General features: G+C 44.4%; 1 protein-coding gene across 1 annotated transcript in view; it reads right to left on the bottom strand.

Moving 5' to 3' along the window:
* The window catches only part of LOC112136788 (semaphorin-5B), a 26806-nt gene that overhangs the window by 3886 nt on the left and 9094 nt on the right, over positions 1-13826 (bottom strand). Inside the window, exons 2-20 of the mRNA XM_024258685.1 lie at positions 9622-9783; positions 9160-9259; positions 9041-9086; positions 6200-6262; positions 6037-6135; positions 5762-5975; positions 5403-5688; positions 5073-5208; positions 4552-4759; positions 4271-4478; positions 4074-4191; positions 3806-3990; positions 3573-3716; positions 3327-3474; positions 3021-3246; positions 2373-2594; positions 2139-2309; positions 1818-1967; positions 879-914 (exon numbers count right to left, since the gene is read on the bottom strand). Of these exons, the coding sequence (XP_024114453.1) occupies positions 879-914; positions 1818-1967; positions 2139-2309; positions 2373-2594; positions 3021-3246; positions 3327-3474; positions 3573-3716; positions 3806-3990; positions 4074-4191; positions 4271-4478; positions 4552-4759; positions 5073-5208; positions 5403-5688; positions 5762-5975; positions 6037-6135; positions 6200-6262; positions 9041-9086; positions 9160-9259; positions 9622-9754 (2893 nt within the window). The 5' untranslated portion in view covers positions 9755-9783. The remainder of the gene's footprint in view (positions 1-878; positions 915-1817; positions 1968-2138; positions 2310-2372; positions 2595-3020; positions 3247-3326; positions 3475-3572; positions 3717-3805; positions 3991-4073; positions 4192-4270; positions 4479-4551; positions 4760-5072; positions 5209-5402; positions 5689-5761; positions 5976-6036; positions 6136-6199; positions 6263-9040; positions 9087-9159; positions 9260-9621; positions 9784-13826) is intronic.

The raw sequence follows: 13826 nt of genomic DNA on the forward strand, positions 1-13826 counted from the left end.
CTGTATCTGTTACTGGATCCAGTACTGTATATGTTACTGCATCTGTTACTGTATCTGTTACTGTATCTGGTACTGTATCTGTTACTGCATCTGTTACTGCATCTGTTACTGTATCTGTTACTACATCCAGTACTCTATCTGTTACTACATCTGTTACTGTATCTGTTACTGCATCTGTTACTGCATCCAGTACTCTATCTGGTACTGCATCTGTTACTGCATCCAGTACTGTATCTGTTACTGCATCCAGTACTGTATCTGTTACTGCATCTGTTACTGTATCTGTTACTGCATCTGGTACTGTATCTGTTACTGCATCTGTTACTGTATCTGTTACTGCATCTGTTACTGCATCCAGTACTCTATCTGTTACTGCGTCTGTTACTGTATCTGTTACTGTATCTGTTACTGCATCTGTTACTGCATCCAGTACTCTATCTGTTACTGCGTCTGGTACTGTATCCAGTATTGTATCTGTTACTGCATCCGGTACCGCATCCCAAGGGTGGCAGAGCCTTGATTTTATGAGCATCCAGCACATCAAAAACTGACGAGTTGGAGATGAGAATGTGCTGCATGTTCAGGTTTTTAAAGAAAGGCGGAGCTACAGTAAATCAGCTTCCTCCAGGTCCTGATGAATGTCAGCACTCTTGTCCAGCATTTTAGCCTCATATAGCAGTCAAAGGTTAACCTGACTGTAACTGCCTCCTCCTCCTTTAGTCCAATATCTGAAACATATTTAAGAAGCTTAAGAAACCTTGTTGTTCCTTGTTTTTTATGTGGTTTGAGCTTGATGGAGAATTTCAGGAAATCCTCAGCCTCATCTCTGACTTTGCTTCATGTTTGAAAGGATGAAGAAAACCTTCATCTGTTCTCACCTCCACAGCTTTGCTCATCTGGTCCCGGTAAAATCACTGAAGAGTCGAGAACAAGAAGAGAATTAGCAAGGTTCTGGAATCACTCAAAGTGAAACCATCTCACATGAGTTTTCAGCCCCAGGATTTCACATTTCTTTACAAAAGTCAGAGCTCTCTGTCACTTTGAAGTGTGTCTAGGTCAAGAGCAAGTTAAATAGAAGTCAAACTCCTCGCCATGATGTCACTCATTAAAGCTTTCGTCACATGCCGAGCGCCCAGGTATCACGTGAACAGCACTAACAGGCTCCTTTGGCAGTCTGCAGTGTTTGGAAGAGTTTTAAAAATGAAAAAAATGTGTGCGACACGCCCGCATCTCACCTACTTCCCCCTTACTTACCCTTACGTATTCTATAGGTCATCACTACGACCTGTCGCCCGCACCATACCCATAGCATTCCCAAATTAGGTAGCAAAAACAGCTAGCATGTAGACGAAAAAACAGCTCCAACTCCAAAATAGCCTAAAAAACTGAAAAAAGTCTAAACTAGTCGAAGCAGCTAACATGTACTATAGATGAAATATTATCTAAACTCTAAAATAGCTTAAAAAATCTTAGTAAATACCAAAATATCAATTTCTAAAACTTTAAACTTTTTGAAGATAATTATGAAGAATAAAAAGGCAGGAATATTTTCCAGAATAAATCAACTTAAACCTTAAATAAATTTCAATATTTTACTCTCCATAAAAATATATTTTGTCAAAATTATACAAGTTAGAAATGAGAACAAGATAACATCGGGTCATTGATAACAATAAAATAAAATGAGCTGGAGGGCCGGATAGAATTATCTGGAGGGCTAAAGAGCACCTTCAAAAGGTTGGAGATCCGCTCCATCCTGATGTTCATTTCTCTGAAGAAATGAATTGTTTAGCGTATCCCGGTGAAAGTGCACTCACCTGGGACCTCGTGGGGCCGGCAGGGCCTGCTCTGGGTCAGGTTGCCCTGGCAGTGGTGGAGCTCTGCCTGCTGCTGCTCCCCACAGCGGCGAGTGCGATGCTGCAGACCGTCTTCATCACACTCCCCCCAGTTCGCCCATTCTCCCCAGCCTGTCCACAGAAAACATTCTCAGGAGGTTCGATCCAAACTGAACGTTTACTTTTCACTTCTGTGAACCAGAAAAATGTCTCATCGTAGAAGTCTAACAAACTTCATGTCATTCCTTAAATGACTACGACTGCGCAAAGCCGGCGCTGACCTCGGCGTATGTTCCTGCATACCTTCACAGGCATGGGTATTGCAGAGAGCTTCCTCTGTATGCAGGCCGATGCAAATGTCTCCCCCGTTTGAGGGTGGTGGGTTGCTGCAGGTTCGAGCCCGCTGGTAGTACCCACCCCCACAGCTGGAAGAGCACTGGGACCAAGAGGACCAGCACGTCCAGGCTCCTCCCACTGCAGTGCAAAGCGAACGTTAATGTTGTAGGACTGCAGCAGCACCTGAATGCAGCTGCTTACCTTTGCAGGGCTGAGTGTTGCAGTCCTGATAGTCCACTGGAGACCCAACACAGGTGGCGGGGTTGGTCCTGCCTTCTGCTGTGGAGCAGCTACGTTTCCTGGTTCTGAAGCCTCCAGAACACAGGTGGGAACAACCGGACCACATTTCCCACATTCCCCATTTGGCATTTTGGGGCTGGGACAGAGTTCTGCCATTTGACTTTAGTAATTCTTCAACTAGGGCTAGAAATACACAAAAGTATTTTTAACATATATTAAGAAAATATATTCTAATTTTCTTTCTTTTTGAGCTTAATTCATTGCTCCATCAGTCTTGAGTAAATATAATTTTAATTGAATAAATCCAGAATTCTCCACTTTTCTGAGTATGAATTTTTAGTAGTCAAACTAATTTCTTCTCGCTTCTCTGTTATTGATGCATTTTCCTTGGCTGCAGGTTCAGTACCTCTTATATCAAAAATCCTCACAATCACAATCCTCCACTGTGATTGGCTATCAGATAATTGTGTAATTGTGGGTTGTTCACAAGTGTGCCTGCTTTACTGCTCTAAAAGCCCAGCAGAGATGTTTCCACCTGGTAGCAGTGGATGTGGTTTTTTTTTTATGGGCAAAACTGTTATGGCTGTTCATGATATAACTGATACTCACGGTCAGTCTGACAAGCTCCAGAACCATCATTGGGGCAGAACCGGGTCTCCAGCTTCTTCTTCCCCAGCTGGAGCTGCTGGGGGTCGGGCAGGAGCGCCCGGCAGGTGTACCTGAATCTCTGCTCTTGCCGCGACCCATCATGGCTGACATTGACTGGCATCCAAGGGGTCCATGGGGTGTTGCGGCGAACCTCAGGACAGGCCTCTAAGTTACAGACCTTAAACTCCTGAGAGATGCAAAGCACAAAAACAGTCCTGCAGGACCTGAATTATGGCCTCAGCACAGAGGTTTGTGTCAGTGTAGTACCGTGGTGCATCCTGGACACATCGCTCCATTCTCACAGGTCCGAGTCCTTGAGTGAACCCCCCCTCCACATTCAGCACTGCAGTGGGTCCAGGAGCTCCAGGAGGTCCATGAGACAGGCAGGGGACAAGGTTTCTTCTCATTGCAGAGCCTGATTCGAACGTTTTGTTACATGATGATGATCAAGTTCTGCTTTGTTTACAAGTCACTTCGGACATTAGCAGCAGTGCTGAATACCGTCCCCCTCACCTCTCCTCCCGACCCTGTCCCACGCAGATCCGACCTCCGTGGCGAGGCGCTGGGTTGTTGCAGGACCTCTGCCTCACCTCAAACCCAATTCCGCAGCTGCTGCTGCAGTGGCCCCAGGAGGACCACGGAGTCCAGCCACCATTCCTGGGAGACGTGGAATAGGAATTCCTGAATCAGCAGGCTTCTTCTGCATGTTAAGCTCGTAGGGACCAGGATTTGGGAAATGAGTGAACCTGGAACAGTTGGCCACTTGGATGGTTGGACCTTTGCAGTCTAGACCTCCGCATTTGGCAACCGGTCCGTCACACGACCGGGATCGGCACCAGCAGCTGCTGAAGAAGCCGTCACCTTCATCTTGGTTGCACGGTTGCCATGGTGCCCATGGACCAAAACCCCCATCCTGTGTCAGGTTCCTCACCTCCACAGAAGCAGGCAGAAGAAATTAGTGGATTCATTCGGTAAAGTCAAAACTTTACTTCCATGATTGCAGCTCGCTCTTACTGGACACTCTGTGATGTTTTGGATCCACTGGTTCATGTTGGAGCTCTCCTCAAAGGTGCTACAGCGCTTCTGTTTGTGATCCCATCCACAGTAAGGGTCTCGGGTCTCCAGACATTGACTGTGGAGTTTAGACAAGACCATATCAGCTTTGTAAAAAGAAACAGAGTTACAGAAGAGGCGCAGAACAGAGTCAGTACCCCTCGGTTAGATAGCTGGAACAACGCTCCAACGGGATCTTCAGCAATCGGTCGTCAAGGCCTACAAACAAGGATCTGTCACTGTGGAGTAAATGCAGGCTTTTGATTGGTCCAGCTTGACCCTGAGGTTGGATCCTGAGTTCTTCCAGGTAGCAGCCATGTAGGCTTTTGTTGGTTGTGGCCAGAGCTTTCAGGATGGTCCCGTATTCTGTTTGAACAAGAAGAAAACTGCGTTCGATAAAGAAATCCCTGATTTCCAAACATGCACTTTCACTTCTCACCGGTTGCAATGTACATGACGTGGTAGAGAGCGTCTTTGCCCTGGACAATGTCCACCACCAGCCTAGAGAAGCGCACGCTGTCCTGAGTGAGCAGTGGGTTGATGGTGACGGGCTGGACCACGTCATTCATGAGGAAGAGGCGCTGGGCGTCCTGCAGGCTGCGCTCGGTCAGGTTTTCTCCTGGCCCGTCTTCCTCCAGTGTGCCGCACTGATCAGTCAAGAATGGGACACTTTCAAGCCAACATTTGAACCAATGAGCACCTGCAATACTTCAGGGTCAAGGGACATAGGACCTATCTGCAGGACATTTGTTTCTTCACTCATGGACCACTATTTCTGAAGCCCATTAATCCTCAACTTGATTTTGCCCAGAAACGTATAGAATCTTATGGGTTTTAGAGGCAAAACCAGACCTCTGTTTTCATCCAGTCTTCATTCACATTTCTGTTTAAGCTGAAAGGACGGAAAACATTTTTTCAAATAATTCTAGTAGATAGGTCAATCTGGTTGGATGGAATTACCTGAAAATTGGGGATGGGGTTTTGGGTGGAGAGCCAGGAGGTGCGGGGGTTCTCCTGGTAGCGGAAGGGCCCGTTAAAGGCGAGAGTGATGGCGCTCAGGTTGAATGCACATACAGCAGAGGCTGAGAGACTGTTCCTGTAAACAGAATCAGGTCATCAGCAAATAACTATTTTTACAATTCAACAAGTTTAAACAGATTGGGTTGGAGGGATGAACCAGGGAAGTTTGGCGTCTTTGCTTCTTAAGTCAAAATTTCTCCCAAAGCATGGTGGAGGATCTAGAAAGGATCCAGAAAGATCCCAGATTTTCCAGACTGTAAGATTTCTCACACATTCGTGGTGAAGATGCCGTAAATCAGGTCTTGCTCTGGTAAGTAGAAGGTGCTCTGCAGCTCGTTGTAGTAGAAGGGGATTTCTCCAGAACGTGAGCAGTTCAAGCGGGCCTTCATGAAGGTGGTCCAGGTGTCCTCTAGCAGGAACCGCCCCCCCATGTCGTTCTTGCATACCCGGGCCACCCTGGAGAACACCATCTTTCCGCAGTCATTTTCCACAGCGGACTCTCTCAGGAAGAAGTAAGCAAATGGGCCGATCCCGTAGGACGACACGAAATGAGGCTCTGTAGAAACAGAACCGAGGTGGTTAGAGGGGGTAGTTCTGCTGTAGGGGCACAAACGGCACCGCACGCTCACCGTTCAGCCACTTGGAGTTGTACTGGGCGGTGCGCAGTGGCGGCATGTTCCCTAGGCTCCTGTAGATGACCGGATCCCGGCCGGAGAAATCAATGACTGTGGCGGCGTAGAGCTCGCCCCGCTCCGTCACCATGGCAGTGGAGTTGTGGCGGGGGTCGTAAGGACATCTGGCCACGCCGTTGACTGTCTCCAACACCTTGCTGATGTTTGAAATCTGACAGCAGAGAAACATCAGTAAGGATCTTAGTCTGAAACAAATGCAGAAGACTACCCACCTGCCGGGTCATGCAGACCGGGGTGAAGGCGTTGGTGCCGCAGGTGAGGAGCCATGCCCCACTGACCAGCAGAACCCGGATGTAATTTTGGCATTCGTCCTGCAGAGAAGTGCACAGGTGAGGATCTCCTTTTGTCATGAACTGCAGTAGATAAACCTCTCACCTCAGATTTGCCTTTACTCTGACATGAACGCCTTGTGTCTTCATCGGGAGCCCATTCTGATGCCTGCAGAAACACGGGAAGTAAGATCCGGAAACAGACTTAAGGGACCACTGCCCAGCCAGCAAGGCCGAGTGGGCCCCATGTGGTTTAAAAGTGGGCGGAAACTGTGAGCCCCAGATAGATTTGTCCACAGTTTCCGTGGGGGCCCTACCTGTGTTTGCCTGCATTGGCTTGAGTAGGCACTCAGTGGGTTGGCTCACTATGATAGCCAGCCGCCCGGTGTACAGCGGAGCTCCCTAGCTTGCTACAGCGGGTCTCTCTAGCTCAATACAGTGGAGCTGCCCAGCTTGTTAGCTTGCTACAGTGGCGCTCGCTAGAGTGGCATCTGCTACACCAGCACTTGCTAGCTTGATATAGCAGAGCTTGCTAGCTTGCCACAGCAGTGCTCGCCACAGCAGTGCTCACTACAGCAGCGCTTAGTGGGTCACTACACCGGTGCTTGCTGGCTCGTTACAGCAGAGCTGGCTAGCTTGCTACAGATGAGCTCACTATCATGCTACAGCGGGGTTCGCTAGCTCTCTACAGAGAAGCTCGCTAATTCAATACAGCGGAGGTAGCTACCTTGCAACAGAGGAGCTTGTTAGTTTGCTACAGAGGGGAGCTCAAGAGGAACTTGCTAGTATGCTTCAGCGGCGCTCGCTACAGCAAGCTTGCTAGCTCGATACAGCTGAGCTCCCTAGCTCAACAGATGAGCTCATGACAATGCTACAGGGGACCCCGCTAGCTTGAAAGAGCCAAGCTTGCAAGCACGATGCAGCGGAACTTCCTAGCTTGCTACAGTAGCGCTGGGTAGCACGCAATGCTGTCCACCGGGTGGCTGGCTAGCGTAGTGAGCCTACCCAATGAGTGCCCACTTAAGCCAATGTGGGCAAACACAAGTGGGGCCACCACAGAGACTGAGACCCACATTTCCTGCCCGCTTTTAACCCTTCCTCTTTCCTTAGCTTGTCCACATCATAAGTGGGGTCATCTGGACCCCACAAGACAGTGCGCTGAACTTTTTTTTTATCGATTTTTGAGTTTCACTAATGTCCATGGCAGACATAAAATCCTGAGCGGAAGGATTTTAAGGGTTAACCCTTCCGCTCTCTTTATTTGTTTATTTATATGGATCCCATTAGCTGAGTGCTAACCTAGCCTTCAGCTAGTCTTCCTGGGTCCATTAAAATAGAAATCACAATACATACAGAATATTAGATTACTAATGCAATTCTAGCATAAGCATAATTTTACACAGTCAATTATCATTTAATTTACAGTTTTACCCTTGTGTTCTACAATCATTGTAGTAGACCTTCTGAGTTCTGTCAGAAAGATTGCTTTGAATTAATGCAACAACAGGGGCAGTAAAACCATAGCTCTTCAATTTACCTGTTAAAATACAATGGTCTATTACATAGAAAGCCGAGCTAAAGTCCAACATCACTACACCAACTAATTCAGAGTTATCCATGCTTCTGAGCCATCCGTCTGTCATTTGTATGAGAGCGGTGCAGGTAGAAAAGTCCTTCCTGTAAGTGTTCTGAAGCATTGTCAACAAGTCATTATTCTGGAAATATTTACAAATTTGTTGATGAATAATTTTTTCCATAACTTTACTGAGTACTGGGAGTAGATTTATTGGTCTGCAGTTTGGTATTTTTTGGTCATTAATTATAGGGATGATTTTGCCCTGCTTCCACAGAGTGGGATAAACACTTTTCAATAAACACTGATTAAATATATGACACAAAGGAGTTGCAATAAATTCTGCTGTTTTGTTTGAAATGATGCTATCCAAGTTATCTGTTCCAGGCCTGCCATGCGAAGTGACTTGTGAAGTGACTTGAGCAGGGTCATCTTTTCTGCTGGTTGCACACGATCAAAAGTAAAATTACAAGTTTTGTCAACCATAATTTCATTCTCAATTAGTTCTTTGAAATTGAAATTTGTTTGCCCCATACTATTTCTTAAAGCTCTGACTTTATTGAGGAAATAGCTATTAAAATAATCTGTAATGTTTTTAGGATTTGTTATAAAACTGTCATCAGACTCAACAAAAAAAGGACATGCATTTCTGTTCCTTCCATTATTTCATTTAAGATCTTCCAAAGCTTTTTGCCATCATTTTAGCACTATCCATTTTGTGTCTATAGCATTCTTTTCTCTTTCTTGTATTCATTTTAGTAACTTAATTTAATATCCTTAATTTGCGATATTTCATTTGGTCCACTAATAGTTTGAAATGTGCAAACTCCTCCTTTGCTTTATCCCTTAGTTTCATCGTATTTTTCAGTGTCGAATCTATCCACTTTGCACCGTTTCTTCCCATTATCTTTTTAATTGGTGCATATTTAGCAACTATTCCCAAGAATAGGCTCATTAAAGTATCCAAGGAAACCTCAGGTTGTTGGCTGCTGTACACAGCATTCCAATCAAGTTCTGCTACTTCCGTAACAATATTCTCTTTGGGGTCCAGATGACTCCAACCACATATTGATGTGATTCCTTCCATGACAAATGTGGACAAAGGTGGACAGGATTTTATGTCTGCCAAAGTTCAGCGCACTGTCTTGTGGGGTCCAGATGACCCCACTTTTAATGTAAACAAACCAAGGAGAGCAGAAGGGTTAAACCATTTGGTGCCCACTTGGCCTTGGTGGCTGGGTTTGTACTGACTATGTGTACTAAGTGCATAGTCAGTACTTAAATCATACCAACTGTGTCCTGACTACATACTGAGTGAGTATCAACTGTTTACTGACTGTTTACTGCCGGAGTAGATGTGTTCATTATGCATACCTGAATGAGGGAGACGTTGTTCAAAGTCAGCCGGAAAAGAGAGTTTCTGTCAAAGAGACGTTCTGTCAGCAGGAGAACAGCGGCGTGTTGGGTTTGAGGGTTCTGTGATGAAAGCTCACCTGGCTCCTACGATCAGCTGCTTCCTGCTCAGGTCAACGGCCAGCTGGGAGAAGTCCTTGGCCCCTGGGTGGGAAAACTCAGACATCCACGAACGCAATGCTGAAAGCAAGAAAGACAGAGGAGAAGAGATGGAGAGGGAGGTGTTTCTGCTGCTTATCCACGAAGAGGAGGAGTTCTGCAGCTTCTGTTTGTGTCTTTGCTGTTTTTTCATGTTTGTTTTGCTCTTATAGAGTTCAGTAAAAGTGAAGAAGGATCTTTTGGAGATCCGGTCAGGATTAAAATGATTCAAAGGATGATTATAAATCTCTTTGCATTAATCATCTTAAAAAGATCCTTTTTTAACTCTGCTAACAAATAAATGAACTCTGTGCCATAAAATAACTCATTATTCTTCCAAACAATAAACAATAGTTTGTCTTAATTCATGATGTTTTCTAGATGGGGTTCTGATCCAAACTCACCTTGGTAGGAGGCGATGGGATGCTCCTTGGAGCTGCAGTCTGCAGGTTTAACCTCGGTCTGCTCCGACCAGCAGACGAGCAGCACGAGGACGCAGGGGGAGAGGGTCCACACCCCCCGCCCTGTCGTTACCATGGTTACAACCGCATACAGTCGAGGAGCACCTGTCGGAGCAGACGAGAGTTTTGTGTCAGACGGCAGGTCACTTTTGTTCAGCTTCTAACCGGGGTGGGGGTCGGCCCCCTTCCTGTCAGCAGCACTCGGTCATGGTTAGTTTGTCTGAAAAGGCCCCACTGTCAGACCCTCAAATGAGGGAGGGGCATTTGAGGAGGTTCATGTCAGGATATGAGAACTGGACAGAGTGACTCCTCCCCCCTGGCGTTCCAAACAGGAACTATCTGCTGGCTCCAAGAAGCCAAAGTCTCCAGTCATTACGGAAGAACCATTTTTAATCCGCAACATTTTAACATCTTGATTTTCCTCTTTCTTTCATTGATAATTTTCTGTTGCTTGTTATTAAAGTGCCCTGCGACAGACTGGAGACCTGTCCAGGGTGTACCCCGCCTTCGCCCGTCAGCAGCCAGGTTAGGCTTCACCTTCCACGCGACCCCAAAGGGGACGAAGCGGTCAGGAAGATGCATTAATGTTATTAAAGTTATAAACTGACCAATCACAAGTCTCAATAAAAGTAGGCGGAGCCTGCAGGCCCCCACATCCAACGATCAGGACATTTCACAGATTTTGTGCGGCTCGCTTTCAAGGTGTAGGGGTGTGGCCTTCCAACAAGCTCACTCCTGTTTGGTGAGAGTGGTTGCCAGAGAAACGCAGACCGACCAATTACGGCTTACTGACGACATCTGGCTCCAACATGGCGTCTGATTTGACCTCATTTCATGCTGAGCAGAGACTAAGAACACTGGTTGAGCTTTTTCAGGAGCTCTGGATCGGGATGAGAACCGGCTCAGAGCTTCAGTCATAAAAAGGTTGCTGTTACATCATTTGGCCACCAGATGTCTCTGTTCTGGTTGGGTAACAGGTTAACACTGGAGCTCCAGTGCTTATGTTCTTGGATTTACTGTAACTATTCAGTCGTTAACATGATGAACGTAAAAATCTAAATTTTGAGTTCAGTAAACGATCAACTCAAAATTTAAATTTGATAAAAACAAATACTTTTAAATGTAACATATTACAGGACTTTTGTTAATTGATCCAATGTTTCACTTTATCTGTGTATCAGCGAAAAGCGGATTTTCTCAACTTTCGTAAACCTGGAATTAAATTAATTCTGTCAACTTTGGAGCTAACGTCCTGGTGTTTATGGGCGAGTCTGTTTGAAGCCACAAAGCTTCAAATGCTTTTAGGTCTGACAGAGACTTATCAGATCTTAACAGATCTTATTCCTATTTACAGAAACCAACTTTAATCCTGTAAAAAATACTCTGTTCCAACATTAATTGATCATTGAAATTATTTTTTTTCATCTCAAAGCAGTCTTTCATTTAGCAATTTCAGATTTTCTTTGCTAATCGAAGTGAATCACGTTTCTAAGGCTAAAATAGATGCTTTTTTTTTTCTTTTGGTTGCTAAAGTTAAAGATAAGAGATCATTTTTAGAAAAATATTAACAGATCTGCTTTAATCAGATATTTTTACAGCTGACAGAAAATTACAGATTTATTTTAGGCCCATTAAATTATATGTTTTAATGATCTCTAAGGTGAGCTTTGCAGATCTTTTATTGATGTTGTTTGGTTTACATTTTCAAAACTTTTGCCTTAAAACATCTTTGCTTGTTTTTCTTGATTGATTTTTTGCGTTAAAAAAGAAAGTTGACATAAGTCTGAGCGAAGAAGAGCTGAACGGTGCAGCTGACGAGTCTGATTTTTTGAGAACTTGGAACAACGACCCGGTTCAGTAGAGCCTGACTGCAGCTGCTGGGCCTTCAGAACAGGAGCCGTCTGTACGCAGGGGAGGTTTGACCCGCATCGATGTTTAATGAAGCGACAGGAGCTGAACGTCATCCCGCCGTACAGCTGGCCGACTGAGGAGAAAGGCTTTTGAGTGGGATCGGTGCTGCAAGAACACCTTCAGACCTGGTTATGAATCCTAGAGAACTGAAGGTCGACCTCTTAAATATGACCATTTGCTCCACTGCCGGTCAAATCTGACCCAATATTTACCTCAGAACAAATTACTGTCTAATAAAACACAATCCTTTTCATTTCAAAAAGTTCAGGGAAAACTTCCCTCCTTTAGTCCCACCCAAGTTTTTCTGCTACTTTGATCCACAAGGCTTTGGTTTTTTCATCACGTTTTTTTTTGCATTAAATGTTTATGACTTTTAAATCTAAAATTCACACAGCATGAAAGAAGCTAATTTTAAATGCAGCAATGATCTGTTTAAATGAACAGAAATTAAACAGCAGATTTTGTCGACCACTTGAATAAAACGCCGTTTTAGCCAAATGTTAAGAGGTTGCTGTAACATCTGTCAGCCACCAGGTGTCCTCGTTGTTCAACCGAAGACTCAAAGTTCTGCAGTTTTCTGACAAAACTATTCACAGCCTCAGAAATTTCTCCGTTTTAATTTGAGTTCTTTGTGTCTTGAATTTTATTTCTACGGTTCTTCCGTTTCTGTACTTTCTGTAGGAAGGAGGTGAGGGACTACAACAATAAAAGCATGGATTTGTTAAACGGCGTCCTGTTGACAGAGTCAGTTTTATTAGTTGTTCCCCCACTGATCATTAACATTCTTCAGTCAGACTTGAAATGATCCATTCAATGTTTTCCCTCCTAAACTTTCAGACTCTGCTGACAAGATCCCTTAGATCACATGTGTCAAAGTCAAGGCCCGGGGGCCATATCCGGCCCTCCAGAGCATTTTATTGTTATTAATGTCCCGATGTTATCTTGTGCTCATTTCTAACTTGTATAATTTTGACAAAATATGTTTTTATGGAGAGTAAAATATTGAAAGTTATTTAAGGTTTAAGTTGATTTATTCTGGAATAATATTTATGTTAAAAACTTACAGTTTTAAAGTTTTAAAGTTCTAAACATTGGCATTCTTATAGCTTTTTGGACTATTTTGGCATTTACTAAGATTTTTTTAGGCTATTTTGAAGTTTAGCTAATAATTCAGCTACATGCTAGCTGTTTTGGCTTACCTAAATATTTTTTTATTTTTTAGGCTAATTTGGCATTTAGCTAATATTTTGGATGGCTATCAGCTTCAGCGTTTTCAGCTATCAGCTTCAGGGTTCTCAGCTATCAGCTTCAGTGTTTTCAGCTATTAGTTTCAGCATTTTCAGCGATCAGCTTTAGCGTTTTCAGTTATCAGCTTCAGCGTTTTTAGCGATCAATTTCAGCTTCTTCAGCTATCAGCACTAGCATCTTCAGCAGACAAATTCAGCTTACAGCATTCACACTAGCATTATCACAGGTAATGATCTAGTTCATAATTATGTTTAAAAGTTAAGGCTTTGAAAATGTAGTCAGAGTGTTCAATGAATGTTTATTCTGTTCGGCCTGCGACCTATGGTGTGTTTTGGTATTTGACCCCTTGTCAGATTGAGTTTGACACTCCTGCCTTAGATCTTTTTAGTCAAAGTCCTGCTGTCTGGTTTGAACCCTCTTCATGTCTTTGATCTTGCAGAAAAAAACTGCAGATTTCTGATGTTTACCTAAAGGGTTAATAAGTTTGAACATTTCTTCTTCTGAGGTGACTTTTCGGTTACCGGAATGCCACGGTCACCGCCAACCAAACGCTGCTCACTTTGACCTGGAATCAAAAGTAGAGTTAATCTGGTCAGCCGAGTCATAAATCCATGAAGTCGTGTTTTCCATGAGGATTACAGCGGCTCGGATTCATGTGACCGCTGGGATTGTGGGAAAAACAGCAACACGGAGCAAAAATGTGACCTCCTGGCTGCAGCTCACAAGGGGCAGGTGTGTCCTGGCTGCCCCTCCACCTCCAGGACAGGAAGCCCCTCAGTTTTGTCATATTAAAGGTTGAAAAATGTCCTTCAGGAAGCTTCTGTCCAAGCAGTTCCTCCTCCTGAGGAACAGAAACATCTCACTTCCTGTTTAGGATCAGGTGATCCTCTACGTCTCTTCCACTGTACTCATGTGATGTCATCTCATCATCATTTAGCGAAGCTTATGAGCACAAACCTGTATGAGGATTCAGGTTCTTCTTTTTTTTT

This window comes from Oryzias melastigma, linkage group LG2, assembly GCF_002922805.2.
Source record: "Oryzias melastigma strain HK-1 linkage group LG2, ASM292280v2, whole genome shotgun sequence".
NCBI classification, from domain to species: domain Eukaryota; kingdom Metazoa; phylum Chordata; class Actinopteri; order Beloniformes; family Adrianichthyidae; genus Oryzias; species Oryzias melastigma.